The sequence below is a fragment of the Accipiter gentilis genome, chromosome 18, assembly GCF_929443795.1.
Source record: "Accipiter gentilis chromosome 18, bAccGen1.1, whole genome shotgun sequence".
NCBI lineage: Eukaryota > Metazoa > Chordata > Aves > Accipitriformes > Accipitridae > Astur > Astur gentilis.
In genome coordinates, this window is record NC_064897.1 from 9,641,306 (window position 1) to 9,666,454 (window position 25,149).

At 41.4% G+C, this 25,149-nt stretch overlaps 1 protein-coding gene across 3 annotated transcripts in view; it reads right to left on the reverse strand.

The window, feature by feature from the left end:
* Positions 1-1,942: 1,942 nt before the first annotated feature.
* The window catches only part of RASSF8 (Ras association domain family member 8), an 87,838-nt gene continuing 64,631 nt past the window's right edge, over positions 1,943-25,149 (reverse strand). For all 3 annotated transcript variants that reach the window (XM_049821858.1, XM_049821861.1, XM_049821859.1), the window contains exons 3-6: positions 21,230-21,425; positions 9,086-9,975; positions 5,206-5,350; positions 1,943-4,055 (exon numbers count right to left, since the gene is read on the reverse strand). In XM_049821858.1, the coding sequence (XP_049677815.1) occupies positions 3,934-4,055; positions 5,206-5,350; positions 9,086-9,975; positions 21,230-21,332 (1,260 nt within the window). In that variant the 5' untranslated portion in view covers positions 21,333-21,425 and the 3' untranslated portion in view covers positions 1,943-3,933. The remainder of the gene's footprint in view (positions 4,056-5,205; positions 5,351-9,085; positions 9,976-21,229; positions 21,426-25,149) is intronic.

Below are 25,149 nucleotides of genomic sequence, written 5' to 3' on the forward strand. Positions count from 1 at the left end.
GTTTTGTTATTTACATGGATCATTAAGGCCCAATTCACTCAAGTTAATGCACATCAGGAATTTATATGCTTCAAGATAACTCACTAAAAATTACAGGATCAATTTTTTTGCTCATACTCATACGATCCCAGTTCACTAAAATAATGCAATACTTTTCACACTAAAAACAAGGCAATTATTGCCCCAAGAGATTTTTATTTCACTAAAGGATCTTTTCCCTCTCACCTCACAACAAAAGCATGTTTGCATATTGCTAATGCTACTGGTAGTTCCCTTCAAGAACTTCCTTCCAACTTGCTAGGGTTTAGAAAAGCAAGTAATCTCAAAGCTAACATACCATTTCCAGAAGCAATTCAGGCACTTGGGAACCTAAGTCCCACTGAAAGATAATGGGAGGCAGGTTCCTAGCTGACTTCTCAGAGTGGGACTTGGGTTTCTCCCTTGCTCGGGCATTCAGAATGTTTATCTTAGCCTTAACCTACTGGCTTTTCAAACGGTCAATGCCCCCCGCCTTTTCCCCTAACAACATAGCATCACCAGCAAAAATAAACTGTATCCTCATGGATCAGAGAGGTAACACAGTTAATTTCCATTAGTAATAAATTACAGAAGTTCTCCATATAAATTCCCCGTGCACTGGAAAATAGTGCTTGTGTATTCAACTATTTAATGCAAGCAAAAAACCCCATTTTTTATCATGCTGCCCAGTAAATAGTATGGCACTTGTTAAAATCAGTATGTGTAGCTTCCTTTCTGCTAATGCCCCATAAGTAGATTTGAAACGCTTCTGAAAATTAATTTTTCTACATTTGTAAAGAAAGAGTGAGGTTCTGCAGTTGATCAGAAGCAAAACTCAACACCATAATGTGAGGAATTTTTATAACTGTAATACATTTTTCAATTCACATTTAATGCAAGGGCATGCCATTTCGTTTTGGTTTATTTACAGAGAGGGTGAAAATGCTACAGAACTTTAGCCTGGAGGAAATTCAATAAGCAAGAGGAGTATGGTGGGGACAGGGGAATTTGTCAGTGTCTCACAAATGACAGGTTTGGATACCAAAGCCTCTCCTTTGCCACAACAGCAAAGTTGTGGCCGAAGCTGTAAACGTTTTTCAGATCACCTTGACATATGCTAAAGCCCTGACAAGGAGGGTCCACTCAGTGATGATGCCGTGGCCACTCCTGAGCCAGCTCCAGGCTGGCCCCTCTGTCAAACAGCTGCTGCAGTCAGCAGGTGCTATTTTTTAACTTAAATGGCAAATTCCTTGATTCTATTACAAAGCCATAACTTAAGCCCTCCAAAGCTGCTCTTACCCTTCCTTTTAATCCTTTTCCTCCTCCCTCCATCTTAAAGAATAACCTGGCAGAGAAACAGAGCAGTTTTTACAATGCAAGAGCCCAATTCAGCTCAAACTGACATCTGTGGGAGATAGGCTAGTCACAAAGTATGACAAAAACATTTGCTGGGCAAGTATGGATCTGCCTTAAAAATACTTCATCTCAGTACAAGACTGAAATTGCAACAGGCTTTTCTTTTATTTCCCCCCACCCCCATGCAGCATAATTTGGGCCAGACTTTGCAAGGTGCTGAGTGCCTCAGTTCTCTAACATCAAGAGGTGCTGAAGATGCAAGATATCCACTGGAGAGGGCCATTTTATTTCTGTAAATTGAGCCCAGAATGTAAGGCATATATGCTCAAGTACCTTGGACAGATATTGTCCCCAAACTATGTATATTTTATACTTTTTTTATATATATATATATACACACACACATTCTTTTTTTTTTTAATACAAAGTTATGGGCACAGTAAACATGAGCACAGAGTTGTGATAAACTAACAGTAAAATCTGTGAGCACTGCAAAGATGCCTCAGGTAGGAAAATGTCATTGTCCAGTTTGCTCACGGGGGCGGGGGGGGGGGGGGGGGGGGGGGGGGGGCGGTGGTGGTGCAAAGACCTGATAAGTTAAACAGTAAAAATTCAGTCCATTTGGAAAGGTCCTTTATATATTCACAGCCTTATCTGTTGCTGTTAGTCTAAATACAGCAGCATTTTTAGAATATATGATGCCATTAATAAGTGGCAAGGGAAAAAAATGCATTAAACACTCAAGAGTCCTTCATCTTCTACTTTATCTTATAAAACTTCCATTTGTCAGAAAGCTCCTTTTTTTAAAAAAGGAAACTTAAATTAACATTTATCTGCACATCAGTAAATCAACACAAGAGGATGCTAGGAGTTAAGAATTCTTAAGTATTTTCTATGGCAAAAAGCTTGGAGTTTCCTACCAGCAGTAAAATCCTGACCCTACCAGACATCAGGAGGTCTGTCATTTTGCCACTGACTGAAGGCCAGGTATTCAATACTGCAGTGAAAGCACGGCGACCCCCTCTCATTTCAAGGGGATCTCAAAGGTGGGGATGATAGTATGAGTTGCTGTTAGAACAGGAAATCCAAATGCAACTAGGCAAGGCCCATCCCTTCTCTAACTCACCCATGAGGCCAGCCTCCTAAGGTATGCATACAATGTGTCCCACTGATGCCAGTCACTTTCTCTACAAACTTGGTGTCCACTTCAACAATCTAATTTCAAGGCCTGTAACCAATATGCTACTTGGTAGTGTTTTACTTTCTGCATGATTGCATTAGAGTGACATCAAGAGACAATAATGTTCTCTCTTCACGTTTTGAAAAAAAAAAAAAGACTACCAAATGTATGAATTTCCTGTTTTTAAGTTTTATATTCTGTAAGTGACTGAGCAGCAATACATCTTTCAAAGAGGCTAAACATCTGCCATTTAACACAGGGGACCTGGAATGAAATCCTGGCCCCACTCAAGTCAGTAGAAGCTCTGCTATTGACTTCACAGGACTCTCTGCCAGGTTTATTCCCTCCACAAAACTTGAGTGAATTCTGGAAGAGGATGCGCATTTGTCTTGTGGGTTTTTTTCTCCTCCAACAGCAAGATTTACTGCAAAACAAGAACACTGTAATGGCTAGTGGAAAAAAATAAAGTACAAAATCACACACAGTGAAAGCCTCCAACTCTCTTTTGGTAAGATACATGAAGACAACTTCTTACATTGTTCTTTTCTCAAAAGGCATATACAATGTGGCAAAATATTTCAAATATACATTCTATATAATAAAATATCATCTAACTAGTGCATCCTCAATCATATGCTGGAAATAATTTTACCAAGCCAAGGTTTAAATCCCATAAATCTTTTGAACACTAGGTGCTTCATTCAAGGCAGATTCAACAGCAAGTAAATCCCAGAAGCTCACTTTTCAAGCCTTAAAAGGTAGCAATGGATGGAACATGACATATTATGACCCACAACAGAAATTAACAAAGTCAGCAGTGAGAAACCATTGTAATGGTTCAGCACTCCACAGAACTCTGCAAGTTGTTGTACTTGATCAAATGGTGGATGTTTGTACACACAAATTAACATCACCTTGTCAGACTGACATACAGCCAAACGTGGTTATCCACAAGTTAAAAATAAAAATATAAAAGGTCAACATTCACACGTCCATTGATTAAAGGGAATAAATTAAACCTCAGATCAGTTGCATACATGGTTTCCTTCACCCTCAGTCTTTTATTTATGCCTATACAAGGAACAATACTTTCCAAAACACTTCTGAAGTGGCAAAAACAAATGAAGGTTTTTGCACTCTAGCTGTGTTGACAGCAAGTTCATTCTTGCCAATTATGAATCCAGACAGTTCCTCTGTCTCTTTAGCATCAGTGCACAGGGTATGGCTCCAAGTGGTGTATTGGAGGAAGAAGAGAAAAAAAATATGGTGGCTTAACAAAAAAAAAAAATTCTTCTTCCATTCATCATTGGCAGAATAAAACAAAAGTGTATCTTGTCCGGGGTACCTTGCTACGTCCTCTCCAGAAGAGGTATGTACTGTCATACATAAATGCCCTCCGGGTTAAAACCAGACGACAGGGGATTCTGTAGAATCCGAAGGTTACTGGGGAGTTGCCTCGACGAGCCAGGGCGCTTCAGTGACCCAGACTGAAATGTTGGCTCTGCGCAAGAAAACAGGCGGTTAGAAAAGTCATCGTCATGGGAGATGTCTGTAGAACACCTCTCCCTGCTTACTGGTGCCCTTAGTGCAGTTTAGAAAAACTAATACCACATGCAACAAAAAATTCACATGCCCAGCTAGGAAGTGATGAGATCTAAGGTGCACACTTCCTACTCATTTCAAACCAGAAAGATATACCTATGCAATACAATTACCCTCCCACAAGGAACACGCACACAGATACACACAATGCATTTATACAGCAATGTGCAGAAAGAACGTAACTCAAAGCCTCAGCTTCCTGCCCACTTAAAAGAGAAAGTTCGTACAAGTGCTGACATTTAAGGCCTGGTTGTCTCTTCTCTCCCCACCTCCCTACCGTCCCAATGCCTTTTGGTTAGAAAGTTTTCTGAGAGAAGGGACAGAACCAGCTAAGGCAAATGCGGAAAGAAACAGGCCCCTTGCAAGCAGGGTACTGGACAAAGCACACCACAGCAGAGGCTGAGCCATGGCAAAGGTGTTTCTGCTTTTGCCACAGTTCTGACACACATTCAACATGCTCCTGTATTTCTGTCTAGGAAATTTTGAATTCAGATGTGGGCATGTGCAGAATGCACTGATCTCACTAGGGGCAAAGTCAATTTGTACATGCCATAACAGCCATCTGCGCGGGACTTCTGGATGGTTGGCAGCCTAGCTGGATTAGCCCCTGTTCCTGTGCAGCTGCCGTCTGGGATTTCTTGAGATCCAGACACATTCCTTTCTCTACTTCGACAACACATCCCACTAGAAGAGGAAGAACCTAGATGAACAGCAACATCAGACATGCAATCATATTGCATGCCAGCTTACATACCTGCAGCCACAGCAGCCACACTTGAAAGCTACTGGCCTAATGCGTTACTGATGGGACAAACACACACATGCCTAGGCACAGCAGGAGAGAAGTTATCTACATACTATGCTTTATTTATAGCTTGCTAAACCCTTGGAATGAAAAGAAATATTTGATGCCGTGCTTTCTTAATATTTTGCTAACTTCTTTGCTAACAGAGCATCCACTTCATGTATGAGCGCCAGCATTAATGCAGCATGGTAAACGCTTTGCCATCCCCTTCTCCCGCCCACCAAAAGCATTCTGAGTGCTGCACCTCTCTCAAGCTCCACATGCGGGGCCTCCACCTCAACGGGGTCTGCCGGCAGCACCGTCACCTTTGTTCCTGTTTGCTGGATGAACTGTTGGAGATTGACCTGTCGCAGCTCCTTTGTCAGTTGCTCCAGTTCTTGTTCCCTGTCCTGCCAGGAAAGAGAAAACATCTGCTGAGCAGTAGCAAGCATAAAGCAGCACTTCAAGACTCTGTTTGCAATTGGGCAACTAACACTTCTTTTGATGAGAAAGTCTCCAATTTTTAAATTCAAATGCAAGCAGAATAATTGAAAGATATTTTACTCTCATAATCTAGAAAGCAAATCAACACTCGCTATTATTTATTAGGGGTTACTACTGGTCTGTTTATGTTGCTTCTTGGACAACTAGCAGATGTTTCTCATATCACCTGAGAAAAATATTGGCACAACAAATGTGAGCAAATAATAGTAATATTGTGCACTCTGAGAAAAATACATCAACTGAGCATCAGTCTGGCACCAAATCTTAACTCTGCCAGAAGTGTCCAGCATGACTTGGACAGTTCATTTAGTTCTTATTCCTAAAAGGAGAATAATTCCCTTCTCCTCTTGTTCTTTGCGTTTCCTATTTAGAGTGTAAATTTTTATGGACAGAACTCTTTCACTCTGCACGCATACTGTTTTGTACAATGAGGCCAAATCCTGGGTGGTTCACCACCCCTTCGCAAGCACAGAAGATGATAATTTCAGATCTTCCTCAAGGCTCTGCAATTCTGGCATGATATGCAAAACCTACAGCTCCGACAGATTACGACAGCCTTAGACTACAATTATTTCTCCACCACCCCGAGCCAGGGTGGGCTTTGCCTACCTGGCTGCACAGGGGATGGGCTAGCTACCCAGATGCCAGGCAGCACATCTGTGGGCGTTTCTATGCAGTGCATACTGCTACATCTTCATTTTGGCAAGAGATAAAGGTTGGGTCAACCGTATTTTACCCAATCATCTTGTGTAAGCAGAATTATATATGAACTCACACAAGGATTGGGAGAGAATAGTTTTGTGGATCTATTCTAGGAACAGTCCCCAACAGCACAGCCCTTATTCACTTTAAACTTGCAGAAAGGCCACAGTTAGGGCTGAATTCAACAGTTAATTTTCTTATTAACACAACTAATCTGATGTCTAAATTAGGACCTTTTAAATGCCAATTGCTTTGTCACGTATGTGTTCGTTTGACCTGTTCAGTGAATGCAGCATATCACGTAGTTCATCTCAGCTTCCGGTGCTAAACTTGTGTTTCCATTCATTGGCTACAAGATTTCGGAGAAACCAGCCTGAGAAATGAAGACCAGGCCACCTCCAAATTTCAAGACAATTCTACAGAAAAATTCTTCAATTTATTTTAGACTCTACAACTGAGCACTTGGGACAGGGGAGATTCTCAACTATCCTTACTTACTACAATGTTAATTCTACAGCTCCATGTTTTATGTGATTGCAACAAAGTTACCACTGAAGGTAATTAAGATTTAAAAACCTGAATCACTAAAATAGGCAGGTTAGCAGAACTAAGATAATAAATAACTTGTTCTTGGTATTTCTCAACTTTTACAGGAAATAGGGTAAAAATATTAAGTATCACCCCAAAACATACTGGTTTATGCTCTTAAATTTTAGTATCTAATTTTGAAGCTTCAGTGAGATTTTTTTACCTGAAGAAGGTTAGGATTTGGGTTTTTTGTTTTGGTTGGGTTGGTTTTTTTTCTTTTTTTCATTTAAAAACTTTCTCTAGAAACAGGAAAAGCTGCATCTGATCCTTAACTGAACATAGCCTCATATTGCTGCAAAGTAATGTCACTGAAGCGGCTAGAGAAAAGGAATGAAAGAAGAGGTAGGACAAATTACTAGAAATTTCTCACATGCTACCAAAAAATGCCACCTTCCTGTTCTTATCGCTTGAAATCTAGTAAACCAAAATTTTCTTTCCTTCCTTACTGAAAGGTCTATAAAAAAACCCATGCTCAACTTTTCTAGTTTCAAATCAGCAGTTCTATGAATATTAATATTTAACTTTCAGCATGCAACAAAACACTTCTCTATCCCCCCCCCAAAGACCATATAAAACAGAGCTGAGTTTATTTTTTCCTGGACTTCTAGATTAGGGCACCTCTAGGTTTAGAACAAGCTTGGGAATCTGAATTTAATGCAAACTTTCCCAAGAAAGTGAAACCCTAGCCTATAGAGGGGGGGGGGGGGGGAAAAGGCGAGAAAAATTTTGAACTCAATCATAGCCTCACTGAGGGTTACTGAGGATAGGTAAAACACATGAAGAGGACTTGATGCTTTCTGTTAGTGCAAATCCTTAAGCGTAGCGTGTCTGGAAACTTAGGACATCTAAGTAGGGCCAAAACTGTTTACAGTTTTTATCCATTTTGTTTTGGATAAAAAGATTACATTTTCTTCCCTCCTCGTGGAATAAAATCAGCTTATACTGACATGGTTCTAGGTGCTCAGGAATAAGGGTGCAAAATTGCTTTACATATTCACAACAGCATCACCTTACTGCAACTGCAGCACTATGGAACACACTATCTGTGAACCCCAGGAACACAGCAAGAATCACAACTCAAACTGATGCGTGGTGCCTCAGTCCTGTCTTACATGGGGCATATTAAAATTCCAGGAGCCACAACATTTCCTTCACCTCATCCAGCTAGCAGCTGGATTTCCATTTATATTTATTCTTTCATGTCTATCAGGTTCCAGGTGATATCATTAACTTTAGCAACGAAGCAAGAGACTGGATTCTCTTTTGATACATGTGCCACAAACGCCTGAGGTGCAGAGAAAATAAAATGCTGAACACCAGCAAGTCAGACAGGAAAAGGGTGATGCTACTCTCTAAAACTAAAGCCCTGTAAGCTAACAGTTATTTTAGCTCTATATCCATCTATCCAGATGCTGCTTTTGGACTGTTTAATTCATCTACTTTGGTGGCAAACCTAGCAAGAATCAGAAGTTGAGCCTCAAAAGAGGCTATAATGGTGCAAATTTCCCTGAAATTTAACAATGTCAAACAGTGAGCTGCTAAGATCTAGGACCGAAATCTTCAAGATATCTACCCCCAAATCAACAGGGGTTTGAAGAGTAATACTTTTAAAGGCATTAGGTCAAGAGCACTCTAGCCCCTTTTAGCACTCAGCAGTACAATTCTCTGCTAGCCCTAAACGTGCTATTGTTCACACAGGAGATATTATTTGTCTGAGGTGTAAAAGAGGCCAGACCCAGCAGCACAGCAGCACCTCACTGGAGCTAGTGAGCACTCCCTCTCAGCAGGGCGAGGTGGCTAGATGCATTGCCACGGGTGCAGCCCATGCTTGTTTGGCTGATATTAGCTCTGGTGTTTCTCTATCACGGACCAGTGCATGGTGAAGATATGCTTTGAGTGATTTCTCAGAGGCCACCAGGCAGTCAGGGAATGGTAGCAAACCAAAGCTGTAACTGAAGGGAAAGCAACTGAGCTCGCGTGTAAATAAGTGAAAGGTGTTGTGGCGCTCAGCACTAACCCTGCAGGCCACACTGGCCTTCTGAATGGCCAGGAACACAAACTAGCAGATGTTTTGGTGGATATCCCGAGACAAAGAAACAGCTAGTTTTTCTTTTCAGCTGGTTTGAGTGAGCAAAATGCACACAGGTGAAATGAACACTGTCTGCTCTTCAAAAAAAAATTCTGAAATGCAATTTGAAAATGAGAGCAACACTTTCTTCCTTTTACCCCAATTCACTGTGGAAGCTTTCTCATGTTTTCTTTCACAGGCTCCAAATCTGTGTGAGAGAAATTCATTACAGTCACGTCTTTAACTTTTCTGTCGCTACGGATTAAAAAACAGACATTCTTACCTGTAACCGTTTGGTAGCTTGGCCCAAAGACCTTTCTACAGCTTTAATGCCATTTTCCAATCTCAGACTCTGCTGGCCCTGAATATCAATTTCGCCCTTCACCTTTTCTATCTTTTCCTTGACCTCTTCTTCATTCACCTGGGACTCTTGAACTTCCCGCTGCAACTTCTCTGCTTCGAGGCCACTTTCCATGTTGTGGATCTGAGACACGTAGTCCTTCAGCTTGCTCTCGCACTCCAGGATCCTCTGCCTCATCTCCTGCAGCTGCTCCTTCAGCTGTTTTTCGTTCTCCTGTTCGATCTGCAGCTCGTTTTCCCAGAACTCTTCCTCTTCGATCTCCACTTCGTTCCTTTTGATCTTCTGCTCTAGCTTGAGGATTTCTTCTTCCAGGCTGGAGTTGTACTTCTGTTCCCAGTAGCGGATCTCGGCTTCGTTGGACTCCAGCTGCTTCTCGATGCACTGAAGCTTCTCTGTCTGGAGGTGGATCAATTTCTTCAGCTCGTCGGCGGTCGTTTTACAGTTGTTGAGCACCTTCTGCTTGAACTCGGATTCTTTGCTTTTCCCGAAGATGTCCATTAGCCCTTTGGCCCCGCCGGTGAAGGTGAGGGACTTCCTTTTCGGCTCCCTCCTCTTCATGGCCTTGTCGCCGGGAGGCCTCAGCTTGGCCAGGGGCGGTAAGCTTTGCCGGTACAGAGTCCTCTCTGGGATGCGAGCCACGCTGTCCGAGGTTGGCCGCTCGCTGAGGGAGGGCCCGGTCCGGCGCAGGATCAGCTGCACGTCGCTGGCGTACTGGCCCCACTTGTTGAGGGACACGATGGGGTTTTCGTGCGGGGCCAGGTGCCTCTCCGTGTCCCGCCATTTCTCGATCAGCGTGTACCGGCCCGTTCGCCCTGCAAGGCAAAGCACAGCCGTCAGCGGGGCGGGCCGCCAGGGGGCGCTGCCGGACAGCGCGACCGCCGGCCGGGGACGGCGCGGGCCGCGGGCGCCCCCCAGCGCACTGTGAGGGGAGCTGGCGGGGCGGCGGCGGGGGGCGCAGGCGGCGAGGCCGGCGGAGCCCCCGCCGGGCGCGGAGCAGGGGCCCTGCGCGCCGGTCGCTTCGGCGGCGAGCGGGCTCGGGGAGGGCCTCGGCCCGGAGGGCTGGAGCCCGACGAGCGGCGGCGCGCACAGGCGAAGCGGCACGGCGCCGGGGCTTCTTCCCTCGGCCTCGGGGCCGCCGAAACGCAAGCTGGCGACCCACCGACGGCGACGCCTTGCGAAGAAACGCGCCGAACGCGCGTCTCTGGAGGAAGAAAACGGGCACGGAAAGAGTTCTGCGCCTGTTATACAGCCACGTGGAGAAATCCACGTTCGCAGACTGCCCATTTGCCTTTGAACCGTGTCATCAAGCAGAGTGGCGACGGCTCGTGACGGAGCGAGCCTTCGCTCGCCATCTTGCCCCCAGCCCCAGTTAGCCCAGACACCGGGGGAAGCCCAGCGCCTCGTGACCCCCGCAGCACAAACGCCCGCGCTGCTGGCGTGACAAACCTTCGTGGCGCAGAAGGCAGGGCCGACGGCGGCAGGGCCTGCCTGAATTGGAAACCAGCAACTCGGGCTTCCTGCACAGGCTTCTCACCTGTAACAGCGGCTCTCAAGGCCCCCCCGGGGTACACAGCCTTCAGGAAGAAGCTCGAGTCCTTACTGACTGTCGCGATGTTTTCTGACCTCTACATCGACAGCTAGCAGTACAATGAACGCAGTAGGGTTTGCTTTTAGGGCAGGAGGAATCGCAACTTCTGTTTACGGCTTCACTGCGCTGCTACCAAATATGGTTGAATTCAGCTTAGCAGTCTTTTTCCTCTGACACCCCTTACGGGATGCTCGGAATGCTACAAAAATACAGCATTTGAGGCTTTCCACTGTTTTTATTTTTTTCTGAACACTCTTACCACTCTGAGATACAGCACTCTCCAAATGCAGGAGAGAGTTTCCCTCACCATGAAAGTGACTTCACTTAAAAGGCATAACATTGTTTACAAAAAGATGTGAAAGATCAACTGCTTTTAAAGCATGTGATCCTGACGAATTTCTGAAGAGCTCCACAATTGCCATTAACCTTAAAACCATCATTAGCTATTTTAATGCATTACAGATATCCATTTCCATGACAGATCATCATTCAAATGAGGATTTATTTCAGCACACAAATGCCTAAAATACCTGCCATATATGCAACCATGGAGCGGAGGAGTTGGAATAAATGTAGTTATCAGTAGTAATCCATTCAATGAGTTTTCTCTCCTTACCAAGGTGCCCAACCACTGCACTTTTCCCAGAACAACAAAACCATCCTGATCGCAGGCTGGAGATCTGCCTCCAACCACAACACTTGCAGACTACCCACCTCAAATTTGCAGGAGACAAGCTCTACTGTGGCGATGAACCCACTATGTGGCCCCTAAAATCTGCTACTGTCAGACCAGCCTCATAAAGAGGTCCCTAGGATATAGCTACTCTACTGGAAATGGTTCCTCTGATCTCACTTTCTCACAATTAGCTCACGATGCAAAGAACAACAACAACAACAACAAAATTCAGCTGCACGGGCACCGCCTAGAGAACAGGCTGCTTTGGCTCATGGGTCATACTAGCGGTAGTTAGCTGGCCAAATAAGAGGCCAAAATGTCCATGTTCACTTCCAAGAGTGAGAGCTGAAAGAGTACATGAAGATTTGACTGATAGAAGTTGACAAAACATGGCAAGCAGCATGGGAACAGCAATCCACAATCCCAAATGCCTTATAAATAAATAACTTTAGGTAAACACTGGGGGAAAAAAAAGAAGAGGAAAAAAGAAAAAAATTATCTATCGGCATACCAACATGCTTTGCCAACACCCTTAGAAACAGATTTAGAGTTTATTGTAATAAAGTCCTTCAAAAACAAGTTTACTACGCCAAGATACAAAGACAGAGATTTTTTTCAGCCCACAATATTGCTCATTGATCCATGAAGATTTATAGTTTGTAGTAGGCATTGGTGTTGTTATAGGAAAAATAAACCTAGTACTGTTTGCCATAGCATACTAACAATAAAATCCCGCAGAAGAAAAATGAAGTAAAAACATACCACAGAACCCAGAACAGAGGTTGCACTTTACCACCCTATTTTGTTAATCTTAAAAGCTTTCAGCTTGTAATCATGGTAATGCTACTAATGTTCTTGTTGTGTCAGAAACAAGCCAAGCTCAAAGAAATCTTGACATTGTAAACAAGAGTATGTACCACTAGGGGAGCGATCAGCATGCAATTTCTATTCACTTTGCTATTAAATGCACTACTGAAATGTGACAAGAGGGAAAAAAAAAAAAGGAAAAAAAAAGTAGGGGGGGAGGGGAATAAAGCTAACAATCTCGCCCAAAAGTGAATTAAGGAATTAAGTGAAGCACTTGGCAAGAACTATTTCCATCTTAGCTTAGGGTTCCAAATCAACATGCAGTCCTAAATAATGAACTTGGCACTCAAGATCCACATAAAAGAAAGCGTTTTGTAGACATAATACTTAACACAGTTCAACAACCTCACCTGGATTTCAGTATTGGTCTAAAACAAAGCTGTCCTCATCTGAGATCATTACTTAGGTTTAGTGTGTTCACCCTATGTATGACGCAGATTAACAGTACCTCAACAACCACAACTGTGATGTTTGCTTGCATTAGAAAGGATTAATTCACAAATGAAAGGGTGAATGTGTTAATTCAAAACTAATGACAGAATATTTCAGAACACAGGCATCGTTGTAACAAACTGCTGGTTTTGATGTGCTACCACTGACAAGAAGAAAGCAGGTTTCTTGGGTTGTTGACAAAGAACAGTTCAACGCCTGCATGCTGCTTCTTGTCTTGTGTTGTCCATAAGTTTTCTGACACAGAGATAGTTTGTGCTTATACAGCACCTGGCAGAACTCAGTCCTACCTCATTCATGCAAACATTCTAATTTTAAAAATTGGTTACTGTTGTATTCATGTAATGCACCCCATACCAGCAATGTATGGCATTCATTAAACCATACTGTATTTCTCCCAGCTGCATACTGACCACATTGAATCTCATGCAGATTTATGAAGCATTTCAGGTGAAGTTCGATGAGCAGTTAAGCAGTCAATTCAAGGAGCTGCCAAAGCACAGCTTTAGTTATCGCACTGATGTTCACAATGGGTATGCACCTTATCAGTGGATCCCTTACAACTTCCGAAATCAAACTTTGCTTTAAGAACATGTATAATTAGAACATATTAGACCAGTTTTGGTTTGTGTTGGGTTTTTTAAATACTTCTATCGCAGCCTTATACTGATGAGAATGGTAGAGAACACAAACCAGGCAGCCCCAAACAAGCACCAACAGTGCTGTGTTCTATGGTGCCCTCTTCAGAAAACAGCAACTCAAGGGCTGGAGGAAGCACAGAGCCTCTACACCCCGTTCACTGGCCACCTACTTCTCACTAATACTCTGTGCTGACTCACTGACCATGTAATGGTCCCCCACATGGACCATATAATATTACCATCTCAAAACAATCAAGAGTTTGTATCTGTTTTGCAAAACAGCGAATGACAAGAAGTAGGTATATATTTACATACATAAAGTAGACGGCCATCTGCACAAAGGGCCAATGTCAAGGTTAACAGGTTAAGTTCACACCTACAGCTACCTAAGCACACAAACTTATCACAAATTCTATTACTACAGGAACACCTTCAAAACAATCTTTTATTTTAAAAGTGATAAGCAGATCAGAGAAGTAAATATATGGACTCCAGAACACTGACATTCTGATAGCCTGCAACTAGCTGTCACGAGTGGTTTGAACCCAGCTCTAATGCCACCGATTATTGCTTGATCAATGAGACATTAAAGAGCTGACTACAGCCAGTATCCTGGACCAGCCACTGCTCTGCTGTACAGCCAAACAGCAAGCTCTGGACCTGAGTGCCCATGTCATGGGCCCAACCACTGTAGCCTTAGTTTGGTATTGCTGTAATTTGGTAATTTAAACACAGATTCCATTACAATGAACGGTAATTAAACTAATGAAATATAGGAACAAGGTAATTGAACATTTTTTTTTAGAGAGTCTCAAGAGGCAGACTTTTAAATTACACTCCATGAAGGTAGCAGGACCCATATAACTATTATTCACTTCAAGCTTCTCTATATGCTTTAATATTTGCAGCTGGCACAGTAGCAGTAGCAGGGTTTCTCATGCAATATTTTTGGCAGGACTGTAACCTGAGGTCATCAATACTGTTTTTCAGGATGGAAATAATTCATCCCTTTTCTTCCTCCCAAAAGTGCATCATCCTCTACATGCAAAGCATTTCAGGGACCAGCACTACATGGGTTTTTTGTATGCAGGTAGCACAACACACCATGTAGAAACATATCTGTGCCTTATCCTTCCAGTCAGGCTACAAAAGTTTATTTCAAGCACCAAGTAAGATCCATCTTTTCATTAAGCGTCTCCCATGCTTCACAGCCAGGACCTGCAGCAGTGAGTCAGTGCAAGCAGGTGAGTCATTGCCCTGGTCTCACATAACTTCTGGGAAAGGCGGCCAGATGAGCAGTCTTAAACATGGGGCTATCTCTCCTTCCCTAGGGAAGGGGCTAGGGCAGGCAAGAGCAGGCCTTTGTCACTAGAGGTCATGCAATCTTGCTCCCAGTTTCTCCTCTTTCCCCAAGACCACCAGGACACACTTGGTGCCAGGGGAATTGCCCGACAGGCATACTCCTAGCTCCCATTTTTTCCCAGGGATCCCATCACCTCTGCTGCTGCACAGCAGCTGTGCCAGAGACCTGCACTGCAAGGTGGCACTGTGGACACAGTCTTTAAAAAAAAAATAATCTGCATGTAAGACAGAAGTTTTAAGACAGCCAAACTAAAAGGGAAGTTGTACAAGTCTCACTCTTGAGCTGAATCTGAATTAGCACCCCAAACTCACAACAGTGCATAGCAAGAAAATAGATACTATGGCCTGTTTGCGCACAGGTTTCCATGGAGGTAAAGCCAGGTATGCCAACACATGCTCAAGCCAAAGCCAGACTGCCCAGAGCTCTGGGGGCACTGACAAATGCACCCCTTACTCTCCCCCCCCCGGCCCTGATACAGCCTTCTGACCCACTTGGTTTCCCAGAGATGGTCCTCCAGCCTTAGGCTAAAGGATGCTGTCTTCCTTAACACAGCAATAAAAAGAAAAAAATAATTGTGCATGGGTAAAATCTTGTAAGAACTCTTAACATGTAGAACACGTGGGAGAAAATGCTCTGCCTTACCAAAGGGGCAACAGCATTAACTCCTGAATCTTTAACAGCACTGATAGAAAAGTAATTGCTGGCAATTTTAATAAACCCAGTATGATTTAAACTCAATATCTTTGAAATATGAAGCTGACATTTCATTCATTATGTGATACTTAAGTTAACATCAGTAGCAATTTAAAAAAAATACCATTCTAGCTACCTGAGAACTCATTAGATACCCAAGAAAGATCAAGAGTAAAAAAGCCTTTAAAAATAGAGGTTAGAGTTTGCATTACTCAGATTTCTTAATTCATGCCATGTTTTGCACACACATGTATGCATACCACAGAAAACAATGAGAATCAGAGTAGGCATCCAGTCCTAGGAAAACAAGCCCACAGAGATATACAGGCTCAAGTCTAATGGCGGTGAAGGTCTGCTTGGTTCACTAGGTATAACTGTGCTCACGATGCCTTTACCAGGACTGAAGTCTTAGTTTATTACTGTTATCCTTGCGCTCAAAAAAAGATTATACAAGAGTTTATCACAATCTGACAAAACAAAGCATTTAAAAGTAATTTCCTATTTTCGACTGCCTTTCATCTCGGCACCCCAAGGTACCACACTTATTTTAGACCCATTTCCTAAATAGGTAAAACAGTGCAGAGGAGCAGTTTGGCTGAGGTCAAACAGCAAGACCTGGCAAAGCAGCTCAAGCAGCCCAGGTCTCTGCCGCACAGGCCACCGCCACACTAGAGGTACCACGTCATTAAAGGTGGCAACAAATCATCCCACCCAAGCACCGTGCCTCTTGGCAAGGTTACTGTAACTAGATTTCTGAACGATAAACTTTATACAATCACACCATGGGATCACCACAGCATGCAGCTTTCTTGTGCTTACTATGCTTCTTAATGTTCCTATTTGAAGCAGCAGAGAATGAAATTTTGGGGTCAAAAATAACGCAAGTGTTAAGTGATTCTTAGCAGTAAACTATATGATTAATTCAGCGTTTAAAAACATTAGTTCGTACGCAACAAGAATCATTCCCTTTTTCTAATCCTCTTCAGACCTGGTGCTGTGATTCAACTCAACCTCAGACTCTTTTCTCTCTCTCAAAGTGTCTGACAGACAGCTCTGGCACTTGCTTTAGCAGAAATTATTTGGAGGAAGGGATGAACATAGGAAGAGACATCAATGAAGTTGTGTGATTCTTCCAGATACAATTCTGGCTGAGCCTCACAATGCTGTAAAGCATGTTTGAAACAGCATGAACAAATCTGTGCTTTATTTTCATAAATACACCCTGTTTATCTTTGAGGAAAAATACTCAATTGCAATAAAAAATTGACAGCTGCATTTGTTTAATTTTAAAAAGAGACAGCTGTACTTCTTGTTCAGTGAAGTGTTGCTCATACTCTTCCGATACTCTAGTCTCCAGAGAGAAAAGAAATGACAAGTGCAGTAAAAATCCTCACAGGGGCTAGAAATGGGAGAACACCACTTTTGAATAAACAGGGCAAGTGTATTTGTGACTGTGCTATACATCAACATATTCCTTTGGAAGATTTTTATTTTTTAGATTTGAATGGAGAACACCCAGTAAAAGCCAATTTTAAAAAAAAATCTTCTGTAGTTAAACTACGCTTGCCTAAACTATCAGCTAACATGATTAGCTCACTTTTTTAGGATACCATCTGTTTTTCCCCTCACTGTCACAATGACTTTTTGAGAGGAGCCACTATACTCACACACACTCAACTACTTGCAAAAGAGACCCCTAACTGGATTCACCACCCATCTCATATATACAGTTGAAAAGTATCAGTAACTTTTTTTTTTAAATTTGTTTTTCAGTTGCCCAAATTGAGAAGAGGAATCAAAATGAGCAAGCAACGTTTATATGAAGCCATTCTGGCATATTTTCACAGAATGCACAGAAAAGCTAGTGGAAGCAGAAAAACACGCAGAATTTGCTGTCAAATGTACATTTTTAAAATAGACAATAATGGATGTGATAAAATCTAGCTCAAGTCTCCTGGCAAAAGTATTTTTAGAGCAAGACTCGTAGTTCTCCATTTAAACTGTAAGCTGTGGTATATTTTTTACATTTTGGTCAGGGCTTAGTTTCTTGTGATGAAACGATCACTTCTCTTATTTGTATTATAAGGCCAAATCTTCCTCTCTGTAATCTGCAAGCAGCTTGAGGTTGTTGTTTTTTTTTTAAAAAAAAAAAAAAGGCAGCCTTGGATAAAAGTCATAAAAGGTAATATCAAGTGTTCTTCAAGATCCCAGTGGGAGGTGATTTCACTTTCTGGAAACTTGTAACTGGATAGTTTTATGTCTGTCTTGAACAGAATTCCAGCAAACCTCCTTCCAGCTAAGGCATTTCTAACTCCTCCTAAGTTAGAGACATAATCAATTACAGTATCCAAAATTATATCCAATTGATATTATTCTCTCACACATTCATTAAATTACATACATGTATTTTTAAAATAACGTTTACTGGGATCACCAAAGGAGATACTCTCCCTTCTTTTTTGTTTTAAACAATAAGGTTTGAGATTTAATTCAAACCCTTTAACTTCAAGCCAAATGGAAATTACAAAAACCCTAATTTGTACAGAAATTTGGAGTAGAATCATTTCCTATTCCGCAAGGATCAAGAGATGGGCAACAGGGCAAGGGAATCATAATGCATGAGCAGGTAACACAAATGTTATCCATCAGGACTACAGCCCCAAAGGAAGAGAGACAAGCAGGCCTTTTCACTGAAAGAGTAATAGCGACAGATACCAATTTGTAAGGAATAGGTCAAGGAACATTAGCAGGCAAGTTAAGTGACAGCACTCCACTGCCAAAGGATTAGGCTACACTTTGGTTATGGGAAATAGTCTCCTACAGAGGGGGACAGCCTGCCATGACTTGCTATTTTTGTTTGGCTAAAACAGCCCTAGCGATTTACAACACAAGTCATTGTCTTTGCATAAATAAATAAACAGATAAATAAGGAAGAATGCTTTTGTGTCCTGAAGAAAGTTATTACTGAATTTCCACAACATGAGGAAGAGTTGGAAAGGAAACAGATGGAAACCTTTTCGTTGCTCTTATCACAGTGGGAGATCAGTAGACAAGGCCCTGCATTTGATCAAGTGACAGGAAAAGAAATTTCTTGAAATACAATAAATTCCACTTAAACATAAGGACATTTCCCCCCCCCCGCCCCATCCCTTAGAGCAAGAGTGACTGAACACCACAACAGGTTGCCCAGAAAAGTGGTGGAGTCTCCATCCTTGGCCATATTCAAAATCCAATTGCACATGGTCTTGAGCAGCCTGCTCTAGCTGACTCTGCTTTGAGCAACAGATATGGACTAGATGATCTCCAGGGGTACCTTTCAACCACAACCCATTCTGAGACAATTTTGATTTTTCTATTTTTGAAACACATTGTAAAGCTTTACTTTTCATATCTCTATAGTAGAGACAGCTTTGGTTTGTCCATGTGAAGCTTCTTGAACTATAGATGTCTTAAAAGGGTACAAGTATCTTTGGCTTGTGCTTTCTTCAGTGGATATGGCCATACAATAAGTTAATTTGCAGATATTCCAGATGCTGCACGTCAATGCTAAAAATATACCTATTACAGTTTATATTCCAGGCTCAGCGAAGAAAGCTGTGTTGAGGGGGGTGTGAGTGTTGTATTCTTTAAGTCAAGGACCTAGCAATTAACTGTAGGACACAATAAAACAAAAGGGGCATCTCAAAAACTTTTCAGAGAGACCAACAGACAAAATAATACTGAGTCCTGCTAAGCTATGCGACTGCTGAAGGAGCCAGACTGCAAAATGGAAAATAAGTTTGGAGCCAACCAAGGAGGAAGCCAACTAAGACTGGCTACTTTCCACCACCAAATGTCAGGTGAGAGCTAGAAGGATACATTTTAATAGATTCCCATTCAAATTCAAGAGACAAATATTCCTAGTAAGCTGGTACCTGTAGCCAAATCAAAGGAGCAAACATATGGTTGCTTTTCTGACGAATGGCCTGATAGGAGGGTTGGAAAAGCCCTATCTGCCAAAGACACACAAGTGTAATTTACATGGTGTTTAATACTGTCCTAGCAGCCCCCAGAGAGAAACTGGAGCACAATTACTCTAGGTGTTTTCTAAAGAGGATATTTCCCTCAGGAAGGAGTTTCCAAAGGATTATCTTAATTTGGCTCTGGTTGCAACTAAAATTTATCTCTGCATGGAACCAGAGTCACATGCCCAGAGGAACTGATGACGTGTTACAGAAAAGGAATTCTGCTCAGCTGACAAAAACTGTGTGTGTTTCCAAGGCTGATGGAGTCTTTTCAGTGTTCAAGCTAATAACTGAAGATACAGAAAAAACAAAGAGAAATTACACAGGAGAACATTAAATTATTGTCCAGAACTGGGAATCTGAAATATTTTGTTTTGTGGGAGGAGGCAAAGGAAACAGGATGAGAGATATTGAAAGCAAAGTAAAGAACAGAAGTCTATCACAAGCAGTTTATTTTTTCTAAATATGTAACACTTCTTAATCATTGCTAGGAAATAATCGTGCTAACATAATTGTGCCTTAAAACGCCTACAGGCAGAAAATGAGATATGGAAGCAAGCAATTCATAAACCAATTAGCATTAAATGAAAAGCTGCAACTAATATAAACAGCAAAAGCACACTTAACAGTTAACCATCAAATAAAGATTTTAGAGACATACTGACTTTCTACAATTTTAAAATGAAACTTTAAAAGGTATTTGATGCATATAGATAAGAATATACACATGCTAGCATCGTGTTCAATCCCCTTAAGATATAAAATAAAAAAGTGCCAGTCTTCTACTCAATCAGATGAAAGTATATGGAAATGATGTTCAGAAGTACACATTTAAATAAACAAACATCACAAATTCAGAGAAATTGACTTCATGCTTACAGGTAGAGTATCTAGTTGACATTCATGGCCCTAAGTTGTTTTTTATTAGAAAATTATTATTTTGCAATCGAGTCAGACTGCTAATATAATCTTTCAAAATGGTTGGAATACTGAAAAATGCAAAAGCTGGCCCTTAAATTATGAATTTAATTTTAGGTAAGACATAAGTTTTAATGCCTAAATTTAAATAGTATGTGAAGCCAATTATAAAATTTTAGCAAAGAATAAGATTCAGCATAGGAAGCACTGAAGGGATGAAGTTGAGGCTTATTCATAAGGATGCTCTCAATCACTGAGAAAGATCTAACAAGACTGAAGGAATGCTCTTTCTTGTAGAGGAGCCTGAAGGATTTTTAATTTTTTTTTCACTGAACTGTTCAGCAAATAGCTAACACTGAACAGACTTCAAGTTACCCTTTCATTAGTACTGAGTTATGTGGCTTGCAGGAGTAAGAGGAGAACTTGAAGGATCTATTTCATTGATCTATACTATTCCCAATATAGCTAGGGATATTTATAACGTGCGTAATTTCAATGAACATCATTAGCTTGTGAAAGCCAAGCAGTTATTTTGCACTGTTTTGTATTTCTTTGGTACTCAAAACATTGACAGTTTAGTCCCTTCTTTGGTCCAGGCTGTATTTACAATGACAAATAGCAGCATATTATTGTTTAGAGAAAAAATTTGTAGTGAATGAAAATGTATAGATTTCAAAGTGTTTCTTTTCTTTCTTTTTAATCTCTCTAGCAGGTTCAAAAACAAAGGCTGCAAGTTTACACTGCACTGTGCATTATATGTTCATGCTCTACTGATAACTCGGTGCAACCCCCACCTCCCCTCAATTCAGCATCATAAAAAAATCTTCACCCCAGTTCCCAGACACCCAGCTGACAGAGGTACTTACCAATAGCCTGAGCAAGGGCTATTACAACTTCCTGGCATGTTGTGACTTCGGTGACCCCACACACAATTCTCTGGACTCCATCCACCCATACTTTGAGCTCCATGGTTCACCAGATCATCCAAGAGCCATGAATGCAAGTCAGTCAAGTCATACTTGCAGCTATACCAGAGATAATGCAGCAGACTTCTCTCAGCAGCTAGAAGAGAGAAAAATCCTGGTGTTTATAGTGAGGCGTTACCAATGTAAAAAGTTGAACAAATTCACCTTAACATCTACTAAGCTGAAGAGACAACACAGCCTCCTTTCTTTAAAAATAATAACAGGAATCAAACACCCCATGCTTTAGCAATGTCTACCCATTCCGTTGACACACCAGAAGTTTCATTACAGTTTATTTCCTAAAATATTAAAAGTTATTACAAAAAGAGCACCAAGAGAAATAGCATTAAACAAACAGCTCCGGACTAAACTCATAACAGTTTCCACTAACAGGTGCCCCCTCTTCCTTTACATATTGCCTGGATGTCTCAAGGGACTGGTTATAGATGCTTTCAGTGTTTGTTCAGTAATTCCTAGCAGGTGGTGGCATAGCAAAACAAGGGGGAAACATTTTTAATTACAGCCATCCATGAGAGTCCAGCCTTGCTCTCCATAAAGAAGCAGCTGAAGGCTCCTAGTCCCAACATACCTGTGCATTTAGTACTTATGCTGGAAAACCCAGAAAGGAAAGTAAGCAGATGTTTGCTTGTCTCTTTCTCTAAAACAGAGAGATGCATCAGGGAAAGTGGTGTAGTAGTGGTTTAACCCCTGCCAACACAGCGCTGGTTCTGTAAGGAAACACTTCAGCTAATGTGCTGATGTTTTTCCATAGGCACTCCAATGACACTAAACCAAAAGTCAAGCCCTACTGTCTAGTCTAGTCACTTCTCACTTTCAAACATGGTTCTACTGCCTTTGCTGAAATAACGCCACTCCTACCAGCTAATATGGTATACTAGCTTCCAATTTCATTTTAAAAAAGAAAATACCCCAAGTTTGTAAATGAAAAAAAACCCCAACGACAAACAAACCAACCAACCAGTCGGGGGTTGCTTTTTTCTGAAACAAAGAAACCCCATGAATCCAAAAGTCTCCTTCTGGCATTTGAGTGCAGAAAAACTCTGAAGCGCAGAAATAAAATAAGAGACCTAGGGAGCTAGATTAGGACTTAGCAATCAGCCATTTGCCCTCTGCTGTCTTGTTACCAATAGTCGAGCTGTTCAATGTTTATCTATTAACTTCTAGATTAATTACTGATCTGAACTCTAGTGTTTTTGCTATGAGTTCAGCTTTTCCAGGGGCTGCATAAACAGATCCACTGGCATCATGGCTCACAAAACTTAATTTCTAACTGGAACTGCTGAGATGCTGAATTTCAAAATTTCAAAGAATTTTTGTTTTAAAAATATAAAACCTCCCCCTAACACTGAAACAAAAACCCAACCACCAATAATGATGATTTTTCTTTAAAAACAAAACCTAATGAGATAGCTGGGTTATTTAAGCAGATAAAGGAAAAATAAACCACGATAATATGAGAGAAGAAGCTAATGTATTCAGGTAATTCAATATGGATAAAGTGATAAAACTAAAGACAATATTTTTGAAGAATTAAGTACCAGGAAAATGGATAACACAGGAACAGAGTAAAAGAAATCTGAAAGTTATTTAGAGGAGATTAGTGAAGACAAGCAGGGTAGGGTTACACAAGAAACATGGAATCTGATGATGCTGATGGATTTAACAGAACTGCATGTGGAGGCAGAAATAGTGCAGGGAAAACTAAGCAAATACTTGGTACAGTTCATGTTTACAGTCTAATCAGAGCTGCCTTCTCCTGGTGAACACCTCTTTCTGCATCAAAAAAGACGTACTAGTGCAGCCCTCAAGCTAGAGTGGGAGCTGATTTCCCTTCTACAACCAAATACTTCATTCAGCAGCTGATAAAAGTCGACACTGATCTCCACCTGACAAGCTGTGGCAGTCATCAGCAACACACCTCAAAGCCTGCTAGAGCCACAGGGGTCACACCACAGCCAGAGGACAAGCTTTAGTGGAGAAGTACTAGTCAAGTCTTTTGTAAAGTCAGCCCAGCACATACACACCAAAATCCCTGTCCAAAAGTACCCACTTAAAAAACAAAAGAAACGTGAGTAAGTCCAAATGTATAAGTAAAACCAGATTTCAAATATGCTTGTATAATTAATCAACAAAAAAGTGGTAACTTTTAAGAATAGCCATGTATACAGAAAGAGAGACTTTTGAGACATGAGTAAGCACCTGAAAACCCAAAGAGGTCGAGAAGTTTTATAATAAACATTTTCCCACATGAAGTTACATACTTCAAAGAAAACTACTATCTGCACAAGTATTAACAGTGTACAAATACGAGAACACTTTAGTCAGGTAACACTGTTTTAACGTACCAATAAACTAGGCAGAAGAAAGTCTTTTGCTAGCCTGTAATATAACAGTGACTAAGAAAACACCTAACAGGCCCCACCAGTGACCTCCGTTGTTTATTCCTGGACCTCACAAATAAACAGACCTCACATTCCAAGCCCAGCCATAAGGAACTTTATTAATTAACTTAATATCTTGCTGAGAGTTGAACAGTTCAGATTTACTGGCACAAAACAAGCCATCTCTCCATGTGACAACACACACGTCAGCAAAGAATCCGACAGCTCTAATTGTTTTTCTGTCTGTCAACATTCAAAGTATTATCTCAATTTAGCAAGCCAGCAAGTGCATTCCCCCCCCCCCCCCAGTCAGCACACAATGTACAGTCTTATGTTCAGTGCAGATCAGTTTTGGTCATCTGTTTTCCTATTGTCCATCTTAGGAAAAAAAACAATGCCAAAACACTAAATAAAAATACTAAAGAGAGTCATTAGTTAATAAAGAAATATTTGCTGACACTTCCAATTTTGAAAACAACATTCACCAAAGCAGCAGGTGATCTGAACAAAGTGTCTCTGAAACAGTCCGAGCTCAAGGGAAATATTTCCATTCATTTCTTACAGGGCAAATAGTTTTAATAGACTGAATAGTGATAGCGAACCAATAAAAGCAGCCTGTGGTATGTGCTTCCGTCAGACCAATATGCAGGGCTGAATTAAAGGACTGAGTGCCTGCCCCACAAGTGCTAATGGGATTCTTTGAGGCACCTGTCACTAAAAACAGAACACACAGACATCAGAAGTGTAATATCTATGTGGTGAAATCACTGTGTCTCATTATATTTCTAAGCAAAGCTAATTGGTAATAAGAAATAAAAATAAATCTAGGATTGGTTTGGTTTCTAGGATTGTGCAGTAGAAGTTTACAGAAAGGTCTGAAAACCAGAAAACCTTTTGGCTGTATCTCTATCTCTGCTTCCCAATTATAACTCTATAAAACCTTTTTGTTAGCATTTGGTTTTCCTTCATGTGTATTCAGTTCTTTATTTGCTGATAGTTAACTCATGTCCCATTAATAGTTTCTTTGCCTTTCCACTGAGGGCCATTCTGACAGTCCCAAATACATTTTTCAACCTCAAGTTTGTGTCCAGAGTGTACATTGTGTTTTTCCGATAGAGAAGGCAAAATAACCCTTATCTGCAATACCATACAAATTTCTCTCTGAAGCCAATGGAAACGGTTGGGGGGAAAGAAGCTCACCTGAGATTTCACAGTCCCATAAATTCAAAACTAGTTCACCTTATGCATAACTTCTTATTTTAGCAACGACTGGGAACAGGAATGCAAAGCTAATTTATTGAGGAGAGGCACACAAGCCAAAGCATGCCTCTGATCACAGCTTCCCCCCTAGTTGTTCAGTGATCAGCTCCATAGTGACAGATATTTCTGACTGGAACCAAGCATCGGAAATGTGGTATC